The 25,648-nt window shown below is 39.9% G+C and overlaps 1 protein-coding gene across 1 annotated transcript in view; it reads right to left on the bottom strand.

Annotated features, from left to right (window-relative positions):
* KCNQ5 (potassium voltage-gated channel subfamily Q member 5) overlaps positions 1-24,464 on the bottom strand; it is a 513,231-nt gene extending 488,767 nt beyond the window's left edge. Inside the window, exon 1 of the mRNA XM_049652865.1 lies at positions 23,651-24,464. Within this exon, the coding sequence (XP_049508822.1) occupies positions 23,651-24,069 (419 nt within the window). The 5' untranslated portion in view covers positions 24,070-24,464. The remainder of the gene's footprint in view (positions 1-23,650) is intronic.
* Positions 24,465-25,648: the final 1,184 nt, after the last annotated feature.

Below are 25,648 nucleotides of genomic sequence, written 5' to 3'. Positions count from 1 at the left end.
GAAAAATAGTAAAGTGTCAAAATGTCTAAGCCAGTTTGAAAATATTCTGGAATTTCTGGTTTCTCTTCTTTGATTTTTACACAGCTATGTAAATGTAGACCTGTTCTGAAAGTCAGCTTGAAACACACATTTCAAGGCATTTGCAGTATTTTTTTTTTCTTTTTGCATTTCATTTGGTTGGACAGTTGTTTAAAATTTGGTATACCAGACTGCACCTATTTATGTTGGTTATTTCAAAATAGATGTCCATGAGTCACTGTTTTTATATACTTTAGCTAGTCAGCCAGTTCAGAGGGGAAAAAATGGTTAAATTATTAGAACAACAATTACTAACAATTACTAGAAGAATGATCTAATACAGATTAAACTATAAGAGAAAACAAGAAAAGGAAACTTAGTTTATATATCACACAAGTGCATTCTAATTGATCAAACTGTAAATGTCATTTCAGAAGAATGGAAAATGGAGTTCCATATTATAAAAGGGCCACTAAGTATTTAAATCATGAATAAAAATGCATAACAGAAAAAAACATAACACTTGCAATGAGAAACTGTCTGTATTAAGTATATTTGGATATGTCAGTCACTGCAATATTTATTCAATGAACCAAGCTTCTGGAATTTCATTTCTATTTGCCACCTGGTGAATAAAAATGTGTTAAGTTCATGTTGTCTCTGACCTTTTACTAAAAATTTCATTCCTTAGTCATATTCTGCATTGGTGGTCAGAGTTTGTTGCCAAGAATTTGCTTGTCATCTGAATTTCCTTTCACATGTAATCCTTCAACTGAATTACACCATCCTAGTGATTGCATTTGAAGTGACAGAACTAGCTGAAGAATTTTCTATGCCGAGGAGCTTCCTTCTTTAAAGAACCATCAAGAACCATTATAAAACAATTAGAACAAGGACAGATTCTGTATATTTTGGTCATTTGTGCTCTGAGATTGATGGTAGTTAACAGGGTATCTTAAGTCAATGCACCTACAAAGTCTCATTGAGTGGCACAAGCTCACTGTGAGTCTATCGCTCTGTCTCCAGGGGCCTGTAAATAGTCACAGAAACTGCGCCATTAGTTGCCTTCACTGGAGGATTTGACCAAATTTATCTAAGGTTATCACTTCAGATCCCATGGTCTATGAACTTTTTTTTTTTAATGTTTGTTCATTTTTGAGAGAGACACAGAGACAGAGAGACAGAGAGAGATAGAGAGTGGGGAGGGATGGGGTGGGTAGAGAGGATCTGAAGCAGTCTCTGCGTAGACAGCGGCAAGCCTGATGCAGGGTTCCAATTCATGAACCATGAGATCATGACGTGAGCTGAAGTCGGATGCTCAACTGACTGAGCCACTCAGGCGCCCCAGAACTTCTTGAAATAAATGCAGTCACTTGTGTACGTACACACACGTGCGTGTTTGTTTAAGGAGATGGTTCATAATTTTTTCATATTCTGAAAGAAGCTATGGCCCAAAAACATTTGAAACCTTAGCCTTTGTAGCAGAAGTGTTGGCCAAGGATTCCTGACATTATTTGCCAGTCAGTTCTCAAATCCCTTCTGCTGCTGTCCAGCTCTGCACAGCTGCACACCTGTGGGCAGGACAAAGGCTCTGCTGAAACATAGCCTTCTCCAGGTTTCATTTATGAGTTTGACCACATGAAGTGGTGCCTTGACTCTATCACAAAGTGGATTTCACTTGGTTGACTAATCCGATTAAGCACACAATAAAACTGAGAAGCTCAGAGCTAAAACTGGGCCCTAATCCATATCATCTGGCCTGGCAAATTGAGTGTGACCATTCACATTTCCTTTCTTTGGTATGTCTCCATATAAATACACTTAGGATTTTTTTTTTTTTTTTTTTTACTGTTCTGAGATATTTCAAACAGAAAAGTTCTGAGAATAATATAATGAATGTCCATGTAGCCATCGCCCATTTGTCTGTATTTCTTTTAGAGTTAGGCCTTTAAAAGAAACGAAATTAAAATATTCAGATACATTTGAAACCCAGCATATCCTCCTTAATCTCAGTTCTCTCCTTCGTCCCTCATTTAAAAGCAATCCTTTTATGTATCACTTCTAAGCAATAAAATATTTATACCACATATGTATACTAGCCTGAGCATTCTGTAAGTATTGGTTTCCCATTTTTTAAAACATTATATAGGTGCTCTCATAGTGTAAGAATGTTGTCACACCTTATTTTTGGCTCAGTAAGTTTGAGATTTACCAATATTAATTCATATAGCTCTAGTTCATTCCTTTCAACTCCTGGATGGTATTTTATTGTATGATCACACTGCCAACTATTTATCCATCATTCTCTTTGTGGATATATTAATATATATTCCTTCCACCATTCTAGTTAGATGGACATTCTAGTTATATCTCATGTGCCCATCTGCACAAGACCCAATGATGCCTTCCCTGGTCTCTGTGGCAGGAAGGAATTCTCCCTTCTTATGAATAGCACTACTGTTCTTCCAAGGTCAAAGGCTCAGCCTCATCCATATTGGTATCCATGGTATCTGGCATTATGCTTAGCACATAATAAGTCTGTTACAAATATTTACTATTTAATTTAATTACTGCTGGTTTCCCTGTATGGTAATTGGTGTATCTGGCTCAACTTTCTTACAAGATTGTTTATGTTTCCCAGGAGTAGGCCTTGTTATGTACATATTCTCATTCATCATACTGTACTGTACAAGTTCTTTGCATTTAGTAAGTCTTTAATATTTACCGAATGACTGAACAAATGAAATAAAAGAGGAAATGTTAATTTTATTAAGTGTGAGATATCTTCATACTGCAGTCAACATTACATTTGAGTTTCTATCAACACAGCCCTTGTCCACTATATCAAGTGACTTTTCTACCCAAGTTAGTCTATTAGTGTTTATTGTCAATACTGAGGTCTAAAAGGGGAGTTATTCCCATAGAAACTTATAAATTCCCATAAAGAACTAAATTTGTCCCATGATGGCCAAACACATAATGGTTTCTTTTAGTCCCTTTCTTTTAATTGCCCAGGAGAAGAGCATCTTCCCTCATATGAAATAGCTCCTTCCTTTATAAGGTTTATGTACATATGCCTGTCTATTGGACAGCTGTCAGAAACCCTGGGGGCTCAAAGAACAAGCTAATCTCTGAAGACTATATGGTTTTCTTCTCTCTCATCTTAGAACATCTGTGGTTTTCTCTGGCTCTGTTCTGGCCCCCTTGGTCTCCTGACCAGGTTCCTCTGCTTCATTCATGGTTTCTGCTCCCTCTTAACTTCACATTGCACTCTCCCTTATTGATCATGACCTGAACTCCAACTAATGGCATCCTTTAAATTTTAACTCTACTGACAATTGACTCACCATGTTTATGTTTTCATCCCATGTGTCCATAAGTCACGTGCCAGCAGGGAAATGACACAATGTAGAAAACAGAGTTTTCCAGCCTAGGCCAGAGAGTAAACATTTTCAGCTTTGTGGGCCATAAGGTCACTGCTGGGACTACTCAAACCAGCTGATGTAGTGTGAAAATAGTGATGGACAATACGTAAATGAATGTGCATGATAGTGTTTCAATAAAACTTTATTTATAAAACAGGTAGCAGGCTGAATGTGGCCTGTGGGCCATAATGTGCTGACCCCTGGGCTAGGCAATGGAGATTTCAAAAGGAAGTGTTAATGGGAGACAATCTACTGACATCCCTTACATAGAATCAAAATAGGAATAAGCAATTGACTCCAGAGCTACAAGACTTGACCAGAAATCTGATTGTTCTGTGCTTATGTTTACCAAGGCACCTTCTAATGATGGTTTGATTTTGCACATGGCTCTGTTTACAGGAAGATAATTGGACAGTTATGCGCATTTGAGTATTCTAACTCATTAGAGAGTTTTACAAGGGCTAGTAAGCAAAAAGAACCCTTTCATATGTGACTAAAGTGTACAAAGTAATGGTGACTCATATGTCAGGGTTTACAGTCATGGCTGGATGGTGATTTGTAATTGGGACAATGCACCTAGGCTGTGCACTTGCTCATGGGCACCAGTAACACTTTACAATGTACAGTCATGGAACAAACGACACTAAACCAATCACAGAGAACTTGATGCCAACCAGTTACGATCCAGAAGTCATCCTCAGTAACTCAAGAAAGCCTTGACCAGTGGAACACACTCACTCACACCACTTCTGATCCAAAAAGGTCCCTTTTAGTTTCACTGAAGGTTCCCATATACAGATGCAACTGTAAACCATGAAGACCAATAGATATCCATATGCTTTTTCCTAAAACCCTTGTGGTTTTATAGGATTGGCAATAACTACAATCTGTTCCACTTGTAGATAACTGTCATATTTGGTAAGGAAAATAAATGTTTGAGAAATCTTACTATTTTTATTTTTAGAGGTCCATACATTTATGAAGTTTATTCTTAAAATAAACTTACCATTTGTTGCTAAAGTTATTCTTTACAAGCCTGTTATTTTTTTCAAATGAAGGAGTGTTTTCACACATTTTGATTATATATGTGTATACGCATACAAACATATTTCAAAGACAATATTCTCAATGTTTGAGAAGAGATAGAATGATGGACGAAACACTGCTGGCAGAAACCAAATTACACAGAAATTTTAGTTACTTTTGATTACAAATAATGGGCATAAGGTGACAGTCCATGGGAAGCCATTAATACCAGTGAATCCCAGATATAACTAATAATGAGCATGACTTATATATCTTCTTTTTTAACCCATTGTCAGCTTAGCTTCCATTTGCTTTTAACCAGGACTACAGTACATCACAGGAAGTACCTAGCAGAGGTGAAAATCTCTAGATTAATTAGGAAGAAAGATTTTCAGGGAGATTACTTTCTATTCAGGCTTTTCATAGGTGCTAAAAGAAAAGAATGCCATGGCATATGCAAGGAAGGAAACAGAAAAAATTAAAACTTTTCCCTCTTTTCTAAAGTTATAAGTTATAAGGCAAGACTTCAAAGTAACCCAAGAAACCAAGCATATGAGCTGAGGACAAGTCAGAAATGGATGCTCTTGAGTTCTGGGCATCCTGTGGAAGGGAGACTCGAGAACTCTGAGCCCAGCAAAAAGCCAAGGGACTAAACCTGGGGATTTGCCACCCCCTCTGTTCTACAAGGGAGGTGAAAGGAGACGAGAAACTGGAATTCTACCTGAAGAAAATTTCCACACATATGTCAGATACCAACTTGATAGTTGTCATTATTAACATCATTAATATTATTTAAGTAGTTTTCTACTTATTAAGCCTCCAATCTGACAACCTGTGCTAAGAATTTAAGCAAGGGTATTTGGCAGACTTAAAGTGCCCTAAAGTCCAGGCTTTCTTAGGGTGCTAGGAAATAGGGTAATATTCTGTAACACAAATTACCCGGAGAACTCATGTTCTGAGTGTCATACTTAACATTTGTAAAACACGCTTCCTTTACAAAATTATATTGGCCAACTTTGCCAAGAGCCTGATTCAGTGTATATTCACTATGATAAATTTAGCTAAAATAAAATCTTATCCCTATAGCTCCTCAGAAAATGCATACAGCTTGTTGAAGAATAAAGATGGTGGTGGTGGTAGAGGAGGGCAAGAGAGGACAGAGAAGAAGTATATGTTATGTACACACACACGTACACACACACACACACACACACACACACACAAAACAGCCACATGGGACAGAGAGAGAGTTACAATGGAAGGTGCACCTTGTCTTACTTCTGCCATGGAGTCTTATTCTCTAACAGTTCCATCTAGCAGTTTCTTACAGTCCTTTGAGGAACCGTCCATTTGCACACACACACAAAGGGGCGTGTGTGTATGTGTGTGCACACATATATTCTGATCCTCATTACTTGCAGATTCCATATTTGTGAATTTTCCTACTCCTAAAATCAGTGCTCGCTGGGCACTCATGATCACATGTAGACATGAAAAAGGTGGCCCCAAATATGTCTACTGAAGCCACATTCCCAACTGACACTGAAGAAAGCAATTCTCTGCCTTCTTGTTTCAGCTCCCATTGTAAACAAGTGTCCTTTTCAAGGTGCATTTAATACCATGTTTTTCATTTTTTTGTTGTTTTTTTGAGAGGAAGGTGATTTCACTGTTTAAAAAGGCCCCCATTATAGTGCTGAAGCACTGTCTAGTGGTTGGTTTGTTTTTGTTTTTAGGGTGTTTTGTTGTTGTTGTCACTGTCTAGTTCTTAAGTACAAGTAAGCTATGGTGTGCCTTCCAGAGAAAATACATGTAAGGTAAGCTTCATTTAGATATGAGTTATAGTACTACTCACTATGAGTTCAATATTAATAAAACAATTACATATTAAATAGTAATAATAATGAACCTAACCCTGTATTTCTGCTAGGGGCAATGATTCAGTATTCACTAACTCAGTGTTTACAGTGACTTTATAGACTATAAACCACAAATAATGAGAATCTATTAGTGTGCACATTTTTAATTTACAAAAATGGATACTTATGTACATTATATCCACTATTTTATATCTTGATTTTTTTTTTACCTACTAATTCATTTTAGAAATCATGACATACCATGTCATGCACATTTACTTCCTTCTTTTAGAAGAATGCAGTTTTCCCTTGGACAATTTTGCCATTGTTGATTTAACTACTTGATAATGATAGAATTTTCTTTTAATGACAAAACAATGCTTCAGGAAACATTCTTATACTTACATCTTTGCAAACTACACAGATCTCTGAATGAAGAGAATTCTGGCTTCTGTAACAAATACCTAACAGCTGCAGCTGTCTTAAGAGCCATCAAAAATGTTTAGCAGATTGGTATTATTACATAGGGTGTGGATTTGGCCTGCGAATTTGATGTGGCTGAGCAGCAGCTACCACACTGAGCATGTTTAACAAATGTCACATAATCAGGGGCGCCTGGGTGGCTCAGTCGGTTAAGCGGCCGACTTCGGCTCAGGTCATGGTCTCGCGGTTTGTGAGTTTGAGCCCCGCGTAGGGCTCTGTACTAACAGCTCAGATCCTGGAGCCTGCTTCAGATTCTGCGTCTCCTCCTCTCTCTGTCCCTCCCCCACTTGCACTCCATCTCTCAATAATAAATGAACATTAAAAAAATTAAAAAAAAAACAAACAGATGTCACATAATCAGACCTTCTTCCATAGGTAAGGTCAGGGTTTCATAACTATAGGATCCCTTTATTTGAGTGTCAGTGTAAGTGCTCTGCATTTGTGTACAGATCTGCTCCATGACCAAAGGGAGCAGATGTGAAGTGCTCTGTAAACTGCTCTTTGTCTTGTGGCACCAAACCAACCCTATTCTTAAGGAAAACTGCAAGAGCCATGTGTCAAAGAAAATCTAGCCTCTCCTTTATCTGCCTCCCCCCACTCCCATCCCTGTGTTTGGGTAAGGAATGAAGAAGCTTTGAGTAGTGAATGAAGTACCTCTGAATCAGGACCACGTCGAGATTATGATGACTGAGAAAAAATACTGTTGGTATTAAAAACCACGGGAGTAATTTAGAGCACAAAGGATGTTGATAAAAATAAATGAGAGCTTTTCATTTTCTCCAAGTCACTTCTCTGCCTCAAAATTTTCCTATCTACAGGGAAGATGCCTAGAGGAGCATGTAGAGCACATCAAACTCTCAATGTATATATACAAGATTCATGCAAAAAATTGCCATTTATAAGCCAACAATTTTAATTTTTTTTAACATTTATTCCTTTTTTAAAGTGAGAGAGACAGAGCATGAGTGAGGAGGGGCAGAGAGAATCAGAAGCAGGCTCCAGGCTCTGAGCTGTCAGCACAGGGCCCGATGTGGGGTTCGAACCCATGGACTGTGAGATCATTACCTGAGAAGAAGTCAGATGCTCAACCGACTGAGCCACCCAGGTGCCCCTATAAGCCAACAATTTTAAACAGTAACCAAAATTCCTTTACTCTCATAATTCATTAATGAAACCATTAATTTTCTAATGATAACATTAACCACAAAAAGTACATTTGATATAGTCAAAGATGGGGTACCAGGTGGCTGAGTCATTTAAGTATCAGACTTTGGCTCAGGTCATGATCTCATGGTTCGTGAGTTCAAGCCCTGCCTCTGTGCTGCAGCATAGAGACTGCTTGGGATTCTCTCTCTCCCTCTCTCTCTCTCTCTCTCTCCCTCTCTCTCTTTGACTGTCCCCCCCCTACTCCTCTCTCTCTCTCTCTCTCTCTCAAAATAAAAAAACTTAAAAAAAATACCAGGAGGGCAGAAATCAAGTTTAAGTTAATTTTAGGCATTCACATTAGGAAATATATATTGTACCTGCAAAGCTGGAGAGGTGCCTCACTTCTCATGAAGTAGGGCAAGGAGTTTCCAGAAGTTGGGGTCATCTTTCCCTGCTGCTCCTGTATGTCATGGCCCAGGCTCTCTTGGGCATATAATCTGGGTGCTAGGTCTCTTTAACATGGCACATTTAAATACAGGTGTTCAAGTTCATTTGAACTTATGGATGAACACATTTGCTTTCACTAATGAATCTGACTAGTGAGATTGCTTGTGTGTGTGTATGTGTGAGTGTATGAGAGAAAGAAAGAAAGAAAGAAAGAAAGAAAGAAAGAAAGAAAGAAAGAAAGAAAGAAAAAAAAGACAGCAAGAGGGAGCGAGGGAGGCTTTTGGAATCCTCATATAATGTTTGTATGTGCTTTTCCCACTCCCACTTGCTGGAATTCTGGAGATATTTCTCCCCAGATTTTGATATCTGAAAGAAACCACAGTGCTGCAACTGAAAGTACTAAGTATTAATTAGTATCTTACTTGATCTATTCATTTATTGGAGCCTTTAAAGAACAAGCCAATATATATTTTAACCCCTAAAGAGACCCTTTTTTCAGAATTCAACTTCTTTAGAAGAAAGGTCATAAAAATTAATACCCTTTTCTGGCATTTAGAAATTTGTAAAAGAGAGAAATATTTTCTCTGATAATATACAGAGTGAAAGAGAAAATGCTTTTTAAAAGATTATTCTTGGGGTGCCTGGGTGGTTCAGCCAGTTGAGTGTCTGACCCTTGATTTCATCTCAGGTCATGATCCCAGGGTCATGGGATGGAGCCCTGTGTCAGGTTCTTTGTTGAGCCTGCAACCTGTTTAAGATTCTCTCTTTCTCCTTCTTCCCTTCTCCCCTGCTTTCTCTCTCTCTCTCTCTAAAATAAAATTAAAAAAAAAAATTTTTAAAGATTACTCTTCACATAATAGTTGAACAAACAATAGTATTTTTAATGAATGTCATTGTTCACTTCTTTTGTTCATATGTTAAAAACCATAGAGAATCTTCAGTAGAGCAAGGTGAGGGCAGATCACAAGACCTATAACTGAAGTCATTTCTGTAAGGGCAATGGGAAAGTTTAGCCACCAGTGCTGCTCTGACAGTAAATGACTGGTCTTGTGCAAGTTACTCAACATTTTTGCAGAGTCTCAGTTTTCCCATCTAAAAAAAAGACAGTGTTAGAGCAGTTACCAAAGGTCCTTCCAGCTCTATAATCTTATTACTTAAATGTGTCATATCAGTAGTCTTTGACAGTGTTTTCAAATTTAAGCTTTAAGAATGTGCCTTTATCCAAGTATTCAAAAATAAAGACACTATAAAATATTTCCTGATTCCTGAGAAAAATCTTTTAGCTCAAGCTAAAAAAGCTTATACAGACAAAGGGAAATTTCTGACTGTCTAATCTTAGCACTAAATACAATGCTGTTGTAAAATAAGTAATATATTGTGGTAATTCATTTATTCACTCATTTATTCACTAAACACGTTTTTACATGTATTTATTATTGCAGTATCTCCTCCTCTGAAGAGGCTAAAAGACTATATTTGGTTAGGAAGTATAAAAACTACCATTGTGTGTGTGTGTGCATGTGTGTGCGAGTGTGTGTGTGTGTGTGTGTGTGCGCGCCAGCAATTATATAAGGAGCTTTCATAACTTGTACATTTCCACATTTATCATGTCTACATTTTTCAGATGGTTGGTGCTTAGAGAAGTTAGTGATTTGCCCAAGGTCACCCGCGTTTAGTGTGTGTGACTCCTAGAGCATTTCTCATTCCCTAGACACAGTTGCCAGCTCTGGGTTATGGCTCCATCTGCTTTTTAAATCTCCTCTGCACACCACCGTCAGAGAGATTCTCCAAATCACACACACTGAGTCTTCCACCTGGTTATGCCAAACTCCATCAGGGCCTTGCAGTTGTTAAGAAATCGTGTTATTCACCTCTGGCTGCTGCCTTAAACTGTTTATTTACCATAAATCCCTATCTCTCTTTTTCTAGGATCTGTTCCTCTTCAATTACATTCATCTTTCCTCTTCTAGAGGGGCCCTTTCCCTAGGTTTTTATATTTGTGCACACCTCCAGCTGCTTGGGGAAATAAAGAAAGGTTTAGTTTTACACTGTTGCTCTCTAATCTACCATTCTCTCTCTCTACCCATTCAATTGTCAATTCTGCAGCCTAATCTGTCTCCTTCTTTTCCCCTCCAAGCACTGTTTGGTGCCTTATCTCAAACTCTTTATAACTGCTTGGCACTTATCAGCATCTCTCTCAGGGACTGCAAAACCCCTTTCAAGCCAGATTTCCCTGCTTTCACAGGAAGCTCTCTGAATACCACCCTCTCCCCGAGGTCCCCATTCCATACCTTCAGGGACACCCCTCATCCTGTGGATGCCTTTTGAAATGCTGACTGCTATACTTGCATTGTAATGGGTTGTTGAGTTATTTTGGCCCTTTTTCCAGGACATGATTTTTTCCCCCTGTGATACCAGATGTCCTCCTAGCACATAGTGCTGCAAATGCTGTTCACTCCTAGATCACTGAGTTTTCTTGTAGGTTCTGGCCCCTCTCCCTTTATCCTGCTTTCCATATTATTGCTACTTTTTACATTGACATCTTCATTTCTCTTCTTTATATTTCGCCCCACTGCAATCCTTCTCTGAGTCTTGGTTCTCCTTTGGATGCTGTATGGCACTGGTCTTCCTCCTCTCCGTCCCTTTCACAAACCCCTCTTTCCCCTCTTTTCTCCCCACATGGCACTATTTGCTAAACCTCTCTTGCTACATTTTTCTCCCAACACCTTTATTATTTTTTCATCCATCACCTCCACATTGGTAACTAAAGACCCTCAGTCTTTCTCTCCCAATGCCCAAACGTGTCCACTCATGCATCCCGTCTCTCCCTAAAACAGAATTAAGCAACTTCTACTCGGCCATAGTCACATTTGCTTGAAACCTCGAAACCTTTAATTCTTTTATCTCTTTTTCCTACCAAAAATTGATCAAGGACTAAGACCTCCAGTTCTCCCTTTGAATTCTATTCTCTGCCCCTTCACACTCTCAGAGCAAACACTCCAGGCCAAGTCCTTGTCATGCAATGTGGCCATACCACTCCCAGACAATTATTCTGGAGTAACCACTCACTTTATGTGTGGCTCTTGAGGCAAAATAAAAACAAGAACAAAAATAAAACATAACAGAGTTACTGTGAATAGGTCTTTTAAATGTATTATCATGTGCTTTGCAAACTTATATTAAGATTGCAATGTGAAAAGGGACTTTGGACCAACAACCAACAAAAGAGAAAAAAAATTTCAGGTAATTGCCTTTAACCTTATTTGGAGGAAAAATAGGTAATCTCTCACTGATAGCACTTGTGAGTTATGATAACTACCTCTGAATTAGAGGAATATTATGTTTTCTCCAGCACAATGTGATGATAACGTCTTGATTATTCTTGTTTAAGGTTGACTAGGCTACCTCACTTAGGACCATCTATAAACTTATTTTTATTATCTACTTCTTGCCCCAAAGCCTGGAATGAAACCCCATACCCATGACCTCTGGAAAATAGCTCTTGGAAACATGACCCAACTAGTTTGGGAACAGTAATTTGTGAAGTAACTCATCAAGTCCAACATTGGAAGTGAACACTCTAGAACCATGTAAGAGAATCTTTCCTGCTAAAGATAAGTTATACTTTCAGTGGGATGACTACTATTCCCTTCTTCTTAGAGAAGACAATAACAGGCCACTGAAGCATGATGGTCAAACCAAACCGGTGGCCTGAATGACTACCTAGAAGTCAACATGATTGGCACAAATGTGATGACTGGATACTTTTTTCTTCCCTTTTGTGTCTCTTGTCTTATCTTTGGAAGGTCTGCAGGACTATCTCAATTTAAGATTGAAGTAAGGTAACATAACTAGGGTAGCTCATTCCTTTGGGGGTGATTTTGAAACATCACATTGTGTTTCTCTTTTGGTGGACTTGAATCTAAAAGACCTTATCTGGCTTTCTTCTGAAGGAAAAAGAAAACAAAAACCATGATACCAATTTGTGCAAGCTTGGTAAAATGTTGCTCCTAAACAAAGTGACTGTCATATCTAGTTCTCAAGGACAGCAAGAGTAAGAGTAAATGTTCCTTGGGTTCAAGATCCTATCTTGAAGGTTAAAAATGGGTTCCCTCAAAGTCTTTTGTATTGCCATTCAGCTTCTCTACCTTTTCCATTTGATGAAGCAAAACAGAGCTATAGGATTTTATCATCTGGCATGGAAAATTTAAAACTAATTTAATCTCACCTTGTAATTCTTTAACTTGATTGCTTATCTAGCTCAGAAATATATTTGAAGGTTAGATTGTAGTCTTAAGGAGATGAGTGAAAAGCACCTTAGAGATCACAATGAACACAAATTCTTCCACTTACTGATCTTACTTTTATTCTGAAGTGAAAGCTGAAGAAGAGAGCCATTTTCCACATGCCTAGAGAAAGTCAATCAGATGCAAAGCAGTATTTTCAAAGTGTTCCAAGGACATGAGGACAGATTTTGCAGTGGACATTCAATTATTGAATGAATGAATCCAAGAATGAATGGATGAATGAATGAATTCTAGACCCTCTGGAAAGCTGGGTATAATATTTTCCTTCCAGGTACCAGAATAAAGAAGTTAACAATATTAGAAACTTGCATATATACTGAAGACAGGCATTTCATTTGATGTAAACAACAACAACAACAACAACAAATTTTTGGCTTACGTTATTGTTCTTCAGCCATTTTGGGGAGAAAAAAAAATTACATTCCTAAACAAAGTATTATGAAGCAGCACTGGTTTCTTTTCTATTTTTAAAAATACTTTGGAGCAAATTAAACATACTCAGAATGTTTTATTAACTAGAACATTTAGTTTAACTAGTTTAATTACCACTCTTTGGAAATTACTATGATCAGTGGGAACTCCTGTATTTGGTCTTTGTGTGGGAATGCCCTGAGCAGAACGCCCACCTGTACAGGCAATTGAACACCAAAGTTTCCCAAGGGGTCAAGAGAACTGGTAATCAGCAGTTCTTTATATGGTGATTCTGGAGTTTACCTTGTAAACCCTTTCAATAGCAGCAACAGCTAAAAGCCGCTGGAAAAGGGCCAACCTTTGCTTTTATCCTAAGTCAATTCAGATAAATGGTTTTTTTAGCTCAGTAAATAGTAAACTAATATCCTTCTGGAGTAAAATATTTCTTGAGAGAACAGGTTGTGTTCTATTTCCATTTAGTCCTGGTAGTTCCTACTCAGGATCATACATATAGTAAGAGGTCAGGTTATTGAACAAATATTCCAAATTATGTCCTAACTTTACAAATCAGAAAGGTGAGGGGTGCCTGGGTGTCTGAGTCAGTTAAGTGTCCTACTCTTGATTTCCACTCAGGTCATGATCTCACAGTCTTAAGATTGAGCCCCGTGTTAGGCTCCACAGTGAGCCTGAGATTCTCTCTCCCCCTCTCTCTCTGCCCCTGCCCTGCTCATGCTCTCTTAAAATAAATACACATTAAAAAATGTCTCTTTAAATACACATTAAAAAATAAATCAGAAAGCTGAGAAATGTATCCAACAACTCAAAATGTGAGAAGAAGAATCCAAATTCTCAATTCCATCTAGTCCTAGATTCATTCAGGTATGAGAGAAAGGTTTAGAGAAATGGAAGGCTCCCCTTCTATAAAAGGTTATGGAAATAGCTTTCACATGGTCTATGCTTTGGAAAATTTTCCAAGTAGGAAAAAATACAGGTGGTTTGCTATCTCATATGTACTCCTGTGACACTTGCATTTTGAATCCATGCTTTAATATCTCAATTAAAGAGGAAAAGTACAGCTCTCTGCTGCCAAATTATTGATCTACTTCTTGGCTCAATGAATAAGGAAACCCCTCATGACTATAGCAGTCTATGTGTTGAATATTTTCAAGTTAACTACTATTCTTTACATCACAAACATATTTAGACTTCTTTAATGTACTTTTCTCTATAATTCCATCTGGAATAAAAATTATTTCCAATTTATTTCTCATCCATATATAGCAGTCAGTTTCCAATATAAAAATATGCTTTTTATAAACTATTTATTGCATATCTATCTGAATATTTCCAGATTTCATAAATAATAAATAGATATTAGAAAACCTCAGAGCAATTTTAAGACTTCACTCCCTTATTTTCTAAGAAATTTGACCTTAACTAAAACTCTAAGAAAAGTAGAGGTCTCTAGCCCTCACATCTTTCTGGAGGCTTCTGTTAATTACTGCAATACAATGTGTAAATTAGGTGGCCCAGTTTACTTATATCTTGGAGCAGTGCACTCTTGGAGCTTGTAAGCAATTACAGAGTCAATGCATCTCCTGATTAAGAGTAGACAGCTTTAACAGGAAGAGAATTAAATTATACAACATGATATAAAGAAACGTGCAGAAACACCATTCTAAAAAGATGGGTGCATGGAGAGGGAGGACAAAACAAACAAAAAATTAAAAGTAGATTAATTGGGGGCAGGAGGGTGGAAAATGGAACAAATGGGAGAGAGAAAAGAAGAAACTCCCAGAAAAAAAAAATGTATATATAAGAGGAGACAGAGACAAGCATGGAGGAGAAATGAAATGTATTTATGTTAGCATGAAGAAAACAAGCTTATTTTATTAAAGAAATAAAATCCTGTAAATTCAGTTTGGAGAAAATGGTTCTATGCTCAGCCATTATGAAACTTAAGCAATTTCTGTTCTTTTTAAATGAATCTTAGGTATTCTGCAGTGAAAGTATAAATTAGAAATTTAATGTTCATAGGGAATGGTACTAAGAAGCAATAACAGCAATTTGGGTCTTCAATACAAATTGCTCTACAATTTAAATTAGGAGAACTTAAAATTTGTGTTTGGGAAAACAAAAGATTATAAGATTCAAACAATCTTATTGGTAGCAATAGGTAGGGTGAATTTTGATTAAAAATAAAGAATGAAAATCTGGGAGATACTAAAGAGGTTCTTTGGTTTCCTTAGAAATTATTTGTGAAGAATTAGATAAATGATACAATTTGAAGTCAATGCAAAAATGTAATTAAGGGCTAAAGTAAATAGTCTAAATAATAAAAGCAATGGGTAAATAGAGGTAAGGAAATAAGCCAAAGGTATCAGGAAAACCTTTATGGAAAAATTACAACTTGAGCTGGTTAGAATTTGAAGACAAAGGAACAAACATTCCTAATACTACTAATTTATATATAATTCTCTGGTACCAGTTCATAAGGAATTTTAACTATTGTTCATTTTTTCACCAAGTATTTATTATGCATATACTACATTGCTAAGAGCTATCTATAAGAGACCCAAAAGCAGTTTTTGTAAAGAGCTATCTGATAGGAGGATCCCTAGGCCCACAGGTACCATCACAATCAAGATATAATGGCTAAGAACATGGGCTCTCAACCAATCTGCCTTAGTACAAAGCCCTATTCTGCCATTAATTCAGTGGCTGACCTCAGACAGAGTACTGAGCCTCTCCCTACCTCAGTATTCTGATCTATTAAAGGGAGATGATATTAATAGTATTTTTTAGGGCTATTCTGTGGATTAAAAGAGTTGATGTGCACAAAGAATTTAGGACAATGTCCAGTACATGGTCAATAATTAAAATGACTACTGATGATGGTAACTTATTCTCTCTTGCTTTCCCCCTTAGTCTTGTATTTCCTTCTAGCTAGTGTTCCAATCTCTCTCGAAACATATTCTTGCTAACTGGTTAACTGAATACATAGCTTACATTTGCTGTTTCGTCTCTTCATTTCTGACTCATTTCCCAATTAAGAGCTTTCTGACTTCTGCCCTAACCACTTCACTGAAGGTGAACAATTGGTGAGCTTACAAAATCACTGAAGACTTCGAAATTGCCAGATCTAATGGTAACTCCATAGTCCTTATCTTTCTAAATCACTGTCTACATTTCACACTTTTTGGAACATCCTTGATTTCCCTGACCATCTAACCATTTTTTTAATCTATTGTTTTATAGATTATTTATAGTTTTATTGTTCATTTGTTTAATCTATCTTGCTGTCTATTCCTTTTAATGTCCCCTATTTCCTCTGTTTACCATTTACATGTTGGTATTCCCCAGGTTTCCATCCTTAAGTTATTTTTGCCCTCTCTCTTTACATGCACTTCTTGTAGTTTTAACTCTTATTTGTGCTTTTATGTATTTTAAATTTTTATTCACAGCTGCTGGAAATATATAGCTGGAAGTCCCAGGCACTAAAAGCTCAACATGTCCACTGTTAAATTCATTTTATCACCCCCAACATTCCACTCACCCTACTGTCTGTTTTTGTGATCTCAGTTAATGGCCCCACTATCTAGCCAACCACCCAAACCAGGAATCCAGAAATAACAAATCTATCTCTCTTCTTCATTTTCCAAATTCACTTCATTAACTATATTTCAACTCCATCATCATATTTCAACTTAATCACCATATTTTTAATACATTTCTACTCCATCATATTTTTTCCCCATCTTTACTACCACTGCCCCAGTCCAAGTCCAAATTATCTCTTGCCTAAGTTGAAACATCAGTTTCAAAAGCTTTCCTATCTCCTCTTTCAAGCCAGCATTAATAGAGCTGACAGAGTGATCAATCTAAAATAGAAATTCAATATCATTACCTGCTCAAACCCTACCTAACTGAAAGACTGCCTATCACCTACAGGATAAAATCCTAGACCTTTAAAATAGCAATATAGCCCACCACTGCATTATTTCTATTTTTCTCTATAATTTTATTAACAGCCACCATTCTAAGTGTGATTATACACATATAATTTATATGATGCTGTAATACCTTGGTGGAATATTATTATGCCTATTTTACATATTTAGTAAGTACTATTGGAAGTAACTTGCTCATAGTTATCAAATCAATAACACTGATAATTGAATCCAAATGTAATTATATTCCCTAATGGAATTTCCTTGAGGTCAGGGTCCACATCATTCCCTTTTTTGAATCACCAGCAACCAGCACATTAACTGATTCACATAATGGCTGTTAATTAAATATTAAACTAAATTGACTATTAAAAAAAGAAAAGAGAAATTATAACATGATTATAAAAGATCATCCTACCACTGACTAAGAAAGAGTAGAGATTCTAGAATTACCTCACTGGTAAATGGAAGCAACAGACACTATGACTGAGTTTGTAACAAGTGCCCATATATACTTAAATATCTTTAAAATTATGATATAATCTCCATATTGCCAAGAGTAACTTTAAGATCCTTTTTCTTTTTAACCTGCAGTTTATTCAGATGTCTTACTTTTAGAGGAGCAAAAATAAAGTGCATGTAAATATTTTCATGAACAAGTTCTCTGCTCACTGACAGTGTATGTGTGTGTATTGTATGTGTATTGGTATGTGTATGGAATATACACATGGAATATGTGTGCATATATATGCTTATATAATGGAGAAGTTCAAACTACCTTTAAGTTTAGGATTAGATGACGTCAGTAGCATTTAGGAAACTCATTATTTAGCCACACTGATAACAAAGGATCAAAAGGCTCAGCTGAAACTCTGAGACCCATCAAAGAATTACAGTAATTATAAAAAATACAATGGTGAAGCCAATCTATCTCCCAGGTTGCAACAAAATAAAACTTCAAATAGCATACTTGTAAATAGTTGAAGAAAAGAAAATTAAAATGGAAACATCTACAAATCATTAAACATAACTGAACTGCAGCTATTCAACAATTGGACTTCAAGTCGTTTCACACCACTGGGTTAGGATAAAACATGCTCTGCTGGCATTTTCATCTGCCAAAATAGCCATTTGCAATTAAAAATTAAAACTGGCACCACTTCTTTGCAAGCAATTATCAAAAGGCTGCTGGCAATCTTCCTTGTTTATAGTGTTTCTTGTATCAAGACTTCAGTCCATTTTGAAATGTTTTTTTCTTAGGTTTTATTTCCTTTAGGCCATAATAGTCCCAATACTAATATTTTAACACTTTCAATATTTTAATTCAATATTACTATGAGCCTCAAATACTACAGCATTGTTTAAATTTCTGAAAACAAATCGATTTGAAGGATATATCTGTAGCATTTTATGTTACCCTATTAGCAAGGTATACAGCAGTATAACTTGGATAAGTCCCCTCTACATGTAAGGGAAATAGGTGATGTTTAAGGAATGTAGGAGTAAAAATAAAAGGCAAATATCAATTTATATGGACATAGCTTTAATCCAGAATAGAATATATATGTAAATAATAAAGTCATTCATTGGGTCTAATTGAGTCCTGACACAGGTAGCGACCAGTAGTGTAAACTCTTGTTTTCCACCAGGAAGTCAGTAGTATACTTTGGAGACTGGGGGTATCAGGAGGCGAATCAGTCTGTAAGTAGAAGCATCTTCTATGTGGCAGACATTGTGCTGGATGCTGGTGATACAGCAGAGGACAAGATGGAAAGAGTCCCTGCCTTTAAAGAGTTGGGTAGAGACAGACAACAAACTGATTCCTTCTCCAAGCCTAGGAGTGATGTATTCTGTTTAACTCTTTAGAAAGGTCACTTTGGTTACTATGTGGCACACAACCTCACCAGGAGTTAGGAGAAAACTTAAACTGACCATTTAGGAAGCAGTCCTGCAGCTAAAAATGAGGAAGGGAAATGATAAAAGATAAGATCCCTTCTTATTACAAATATACCTTCCCTTTGTGATAGAATGTTAGACTATCTGCAGCATCCTCCACCATCTTGGCTCCATCACAGACACTGGACAGTGACATGCCCATTTCACAGATACAGATTTGCATACCCAAAATGGTGAAATGGTTTATTCCATGTCACAAAGCTAATTCGTTGGAAAGTTGGAAGCAAAGCAATGGTCTCCCACTTCCAGCTCCATACCTTTCTCCTCAAAATCAGTCATCAATATCTTCTAAGAAAATCAAAAAGATTTAGTAGTTCCATCAGCTTTAGTTCACTCGGAAACTCCTCAGTGAAAGGCTTCTAGAGAAATTATTTACTTAATCATTAAGCAAGCATTTACTGAGAACCTACTAGGTACAAGGCATCTTGCTAGGTGCTTGGAATTCAGAGATAAGTAGTTTTCCTTATCTCTGTGTGGGAGGTTTGCCCTCCTGTGAGAGAGCCAGACCAAGTAGCTCACAGAGAAAACAGTGGGGCAAGCACCATCATAATGACATCCTGAAGTGCCACAGAACCTAAGACAAGGGGCACCTAAGTTATCCTGGGAGTGGGGAGATGTGTCTAAGAGGAAGCAATCCTTAAACTGTGTTTCGAAGAAAGAGCAGGGGTTAGACAGCCAGAACGCATGGAGTGGCAAGAATTAAAAGAAGCAGCATGAGCAAAAGCACAGCAACGAGACACACGGAATAAGGCTGGAGCTCAGAGTGAACATTAGGAGGTGAAGAAAGAAAGATGGACAGAGGCCATGTCATAGAGTGTCTTGTGTACTGTTCCAAGGAATTTGGTTAACTACACTATTGTCTCTACTTTCCCAACTCTTAACCATCCTCAATCCATTTAATATACATTTATGACCCTCACCCCAAAGGTTATAGGTAAGGGGATGATATGATAAGATTTACATTTTAGGAAAAACACTATGGTGCCAGAGTGGAAAGCTGGAAGGCTGAGAACAGAAGCTGGATAATTAAGCAGGAGAATATTACAAATAATCCAATGGAGAGATACTGAGAAACAGAGAGGGATAGTAGCAATAGCAAAGGAGAGAAGGGAATAGATAGGAAATATATTTACAAGGTGAATACACAGAATTTAATGATCTTTTGGATGGCCAGCAGGACCAAGTTTCATAAAAACAAAGGTGTCAAGGATGAATTGCAATTTCTTAGCTTGGGTGAGTGGGCTGTTTCTTCTAATTTAAAATATCTATAAATTCTGATCCATGGCATTACCTCAGGCAAAGATACTCTGGACAAAGTAAGGGTTATGTGTATCTGGCACCCTGTTTAACATGCTGTTTTTTAGAACCACATTTGCTGCACCAATGCAAATTTATATATGAAGCCCTATCATGTGTTCTACTACCACCATTATTCTTCTAAACTTTTCCCAAAAAGAGGATGAATTAAAAATGGACAGAGGTGCCCAGGTGGCTCAGGTGGTTAAGTGTCCGACTCTTGATTTCTGCTCAGGTCATGATCTCGTGGTTTGTAAGTATGAGTCCAGCATTGGGTGTGCGCAGAGCCTGCTTGGATCCTCTGTCTCTTCTCTCTCTGTGCCCCTCCCCCCACCTCAAAGTAAATAAATAAAATTTTAAAAAATGGACAAACAACATTTAAATAAATATATCACCTCATATTTGAATAGTTCATCTATTAAGCCAAAGAACAGCTGAAGACAGGAAATGAGGAGTCATAGCTGTCTGGTAAATCCTTAAGAATAGTAAGGGAACAGACTCTCCTAATCCCCACTAATTCATAAAGATTGGAAGAAAGTATTTGAAGTAGGTCATCTCTTGCTCTTGCCAGACATCTCATCAGTAGATATACACACTTGAAAACACATTTTATACCATTAAAATGCCATTATAATAATGATTTTTACATATTTAATAGAAACTTGTCTTTACCTGAAATATAACTTTAAACATACTTTTCTTGCTTTTTGGCAGTGAAAACACTGGTCGACCACGTAAATCCATCCCTGAAGTACCTCATTAATCACAGTGCACTTGCTCTTGGCAAGAACCTTAATGTGCTACAAACACTGTTATTAAAATAAGATTTGGGGATTCCCAGGCTGGCAGGGAATTAGTTACACTGCTTTAGAAATTATTTTCATATAATTTCCTTTATTATTAATGGTCTTGTTAGACTCACAGCTCAAAGTAACTTTTACTCATTTAATGTGTAAAGTCAGCTCTCTAAATAAACAGTAAGAAGCAATTGCCAAAGATGGCTTGTCCCTCAGGGTGGGCTATAGTTGTGTAGAATCCTCCCAGAAGATGATGCTATCCATTCCCTCTCCCTGCTAATGTGGATCTAGCACCCCTACCTAATTGCTCAAGCATTACAGTTTCAGAGTCTAGAAATGTATAAAGCAAGACTTCCTATTAGCACATGGTATTGGCAAACACATAATTTATTTCATATCTACCACTAAAGGCATTGATTGATAGGTTGATATGAAGTGTGGTGAGTAGAGAATTATCCAAACTTGAGCCTCTTGAAAAATTATTTGTTAAAGATTCTAAATTCTGTAAGGCCATAAAAATCTGTTAAACACCAATATATTGAAAAGACAATGTTGCGTTACAGTAAATCCTCATTCATGTTCAAGGGCAAAACTTAGGATATGTAAAACATGAGCATCAGCCAAAGTTGCCTCTCTATCCAAATATACAGTGCATAATTTACCAAAAGTTAAAACTTACCAATGGCATCATATTGTAAATTTAAATCTACAAATATTCTGAGCATACGCTTGTAAAAAAAAATCATTTTCCATACAGTATATACTTTGCTGCCAAATTGAACACGGATCATTATTGCTAAATGTTTTAATAGACCCTGACAGGTTAAAAGAATTTATCTGGCTTGCTAGGTAACATGATTAATTATATATCAACTCAGAAAGGACAAACATGAAAAGTATCATAGTATTTCTCTATGTCTATCATTTAGTACACTGACCACATCTAAACCAATGTGAATCTTACAGTAAAAGTTACACCTTTTGATGTGGTAATGATGCTACACAGTGTTCTCCTTGTGTGCATTGTAACATGGAAAGTTGGCTGGAATATTCTACCTAATGCTACATATTCACATCAATCTGAGACTGTAAAATTTTCCAGACACCAGAGCCCCACGGATTGTAGACTCCACCAATTTCCTGACTCCTACATGGTCAAATTCCAGGTTCACCTATTTACAAAACCAGCCCCTTCTTCCGTGTTATTTCAAAAAATGCTTTTGCTGTTGATGCCAATCCTCCATCCCAGGTGAGAACTATGTTTGGATGACATGCCTCATTTCTAAAAGAAACCTAGATTATGTGTTCAAAGCCTATTTTACTAGGAAATAAGGTACGGATCAGTGAGTGCCTGAAACCTTCTCTACAGGTCTCCTTAGGCTGATGTCTTTATATTTCATTTTAACATAAGAAACGGGGGAAAAAACTAAAAAGAGATGACAAATGAGAAAAAAAGAGAAATAGATAGGGTGTAACGGCATAAAACTACCTTAAAACGTTCAGATAAAGCTAACTCTAACAGGAGACTGAATGAATGGACCTTGTGGGAAAAACAGTAGTAAACTTTAAAGCCATTGAAAGGTTTTAAATGCCTAAGGGAAAAATAAACATTTGCTTCCAATCATTTTCTCATTAAGCATTCATTCTCTGCTAGATGGTGAAGGCGTACACACACACACACACACACACTCACACACGCACTTTGACTCCGAGGCACAAATGCCTACTTAACCCACTGCCTGATCCCTGTCCCAGGTGGCTCATTTGCGCCTCTGCTATCGCACTTTGGTCCGGAGCCCCAGGCTCACCACTGGCCTCTACCACTGCACGAGAGCATCACCTCGCCCCGCCCAGCTCGCCTTTTCTAGACCTTAGCCATCTCGGTGGCAGAAAGGACTACACGCACTGACAGATTTTCCGTTAGTGGTGGAGATGGTGGCGAGGCGTGTTTCCGGGCGCACCTAAAACCTAGCTGCCCTCCCCACCAAGTGGCAGCTTCCCCAGCTCCGCCCCCAGGACTAAGGACCCAGCCGTCCGTTTCTCCTCTCACTACCCGGTCCTACCCTGGCATCACCTAACCTCTCCAGTACACTCTCACGAGCCCTCACACCGGCGCACATCCTCCCTTCGCCTTTCCCAGCTCCCGGGCGCCCCTCGCGGTTGAAATTTTTGTATCTCGGGACCTAATCGCTCCCAATTATCCGCGCAGCCTAAGTCCCAGGTCTGCCCGGCTCTCGCCTTCGGTGCCTAAAACTGCGGGGCAGCTCATTGGGTGTGTTAGGGGAGACGGCTGAGTCCGTAGAGGTGGAGGAGGTGGGGCTGAGGGAGGTAGAAGGCTCTAGGAGGAAGACCATAAACACGTGCAAAGAAATAAAAGCCACCACGTGTGCGCGCGCGAGTGTGTGAGAGAGTGTGTGTGCACGCGCGCGCGCCTGGCCAGGGCGTGGGCGCGGAGTGCGTCCCACGGGGCCAGGCACATAGACCCCCCGGAGCGGGCGTGGCGGGGGGCGCGCGGGGGCCGCGGGTACTCACACGAACGCGTGGTAGATGAACGCCCAGCCGCGGGGTCTCTCCAGCACGTTGTACAGATAGTTCTGCACCCGCCGGTACTTCACGTTGCGCCGGCAGCTCTGGCTACTGGTGTACGAGAGCGGCTTCCCCAGTAGGCTCATCCGGGCCCCCTGCTTGCCCCGGCGGCTCTCCCTCAGGCCGCCGCCGCTGCCGCCGCCGCCGCCGCCGAGCGCGGCCGCGCGGGTGCCCAGCAGCAGCAGGCCGTCGCCCCTGGCGGCGGCTGAGTTCAGCAGCACCCTGCCCCGGCCCGACTCCACATCCTTCATGCCGCTGCCCAGGCGCCCCCCGCCCGCCGCCGCCGCCGCCGCCGCCGCCGCGCCGCTCTTCACCCAGAGCCCGGCGGCGCCGCCCTCCTCTCCTCCCGCGTGGTGGCGGGGCATGGCATCACCACGGGCACCGCGAGGGGGGCGCCAGCGCCTGTGGCGGGGGCAGTGGCCTCATGCGCGCGGGCGGGTTTCGAGGAGGAAGCCGCGGCCGACGGAGCGCCCGCCGGCCCGCGACCTCCGAGCTAGGGGCGGGGAAGCAAGCAGCCAGCAAACCGCCGGGGCTTTGGGGTGGGGGCGGAGAGGGGTGTGCGAAGGAGGCCCAATTTCTAGCAGTCTTTAGCTTCGAATTCGAAATCAGGACCTGTTTGGGACGTCACTTTGAGAGGGTTTCCCTTGCTTCCTCTTATTACCGCAGCTAGAGCCCCTTCCTTCCCAAGTGCCCCAGGGCCGGACCCGCGGAGTGCGGGACGCTCCCACGCGCGCTCCCAGCGCACACCCAGTCCCAGGCTCCCCCCTTTCCTCTCTCACTAGATTCCCCACGCCCAGACTGCGTCCGCCCCCTCCCCTGGCTCGAAAGCCCCTCTCGGAGGCGCGAGTTTGGTTGAGTTCTCTCAGGGGCTTTGGAGCTGTCCGGAAGGTAAGTCGGCCTCGTGCCCTGAAGAGAAACTGGAGATGCAGGTCTCTGCTGACTCCCGCCGCTAAGATGCCGGGCCAGGTCCTGCTATCCTTTCCGCAAGGGGTGTGTGTGTGTGGAACGGCCCTGACCTGCCCTTCAGGTACCAGCCAGTACCTGAGCGCGTGGGGCGACGCTCCGGGAAGTGGCGCTCGGGTCCCCGCACAGCTGGAGGGTCCCTGCCAGTTCAGTGTGCAGACCGGCAGGACACGACTCCCAAGGCGGAGAGGCGGGCAGCGGGCATCTCCCCGCGGCTCACTCCAGCTTTCGGGCTGTGACTTTCCATCCCAGCATCAGGCAGCAAGCCCTCGAGTAACTGGACATCCTTCCCAGCCCGGGGGGTGGAGTGTAGGGAGGGCATAAAAACTACTGAGTGGCTCCTCCGCGGTTAAGGAGTTGACCCTGGGCTTCGCCTGACAGCGGCGCGAAAGCACGGGAGAGCGAACTGGGTTCCCTTCGTCAAGAAATCTCCATTTAAGTCCGAAAAAAGTCACAAAACTGTTAAGTCTCCGCAGTGGCAGTGGCGGCCCCAGAGTCTGGGAGAAAAATCCTGGAGGGAAGAGAGCCCAGGACACCGGCTTCTTGGGGTCCTTCCCCCACCCCTGTAGGCTGTAACTTACACGGTGAGAGACATGTGGCGACTTAGTGCTGGCTGAGTCTCCCACCACCTCTGACACTCTGGGGACCCAAAGCGTGCGCGCCCTAGGCGAGGAGGGAGGCCACGGTGCCACTGGCTTCGGCCTCTGGCCTTCAGCAACATCGCATTATAAAGCATAAGCAGTTAAACCTCACAGTCAGCGTGGGGAAACTGAAAGGAAGCCAGGCTTGGACCTTATACCGAAAGAGTGGATTCTCACCCCCCACCCCCACAAAATTACGAAAGAAAACAACCACCACGTTAGACTGAAGAAAGAACTAAGGTTCCACCAGAGCAGATGATCTCAAGGTACTGATTCCGTCTGCCTTTTCCTTCTAGAAGCCTGAAGCCGAGGCAATACTAAAGCAAAAGTCTTATTTCTG

Source organism: Panthera uncia (genome assembly GCF_023721935.1).
Source record: "Panthera uncia isolate 11264 chromosome B2 unlocalized genomic scaffold, Puncia_PCG_1.0 HiC_scaffold_24, whole genome shotgun sequence".
In the NCBI taxonomy this organism is placed as follows: Eukaryota; Metazoa; Chordata; class Mammalia; order Carnivora; family Felidae; genus Panthera; species Panthera uncia.
The sequence above is the reverse complement of the archived record's forward strand: the minus strand, read 5'-3'. Positions and strand labels throughout refer to the sequence as shown.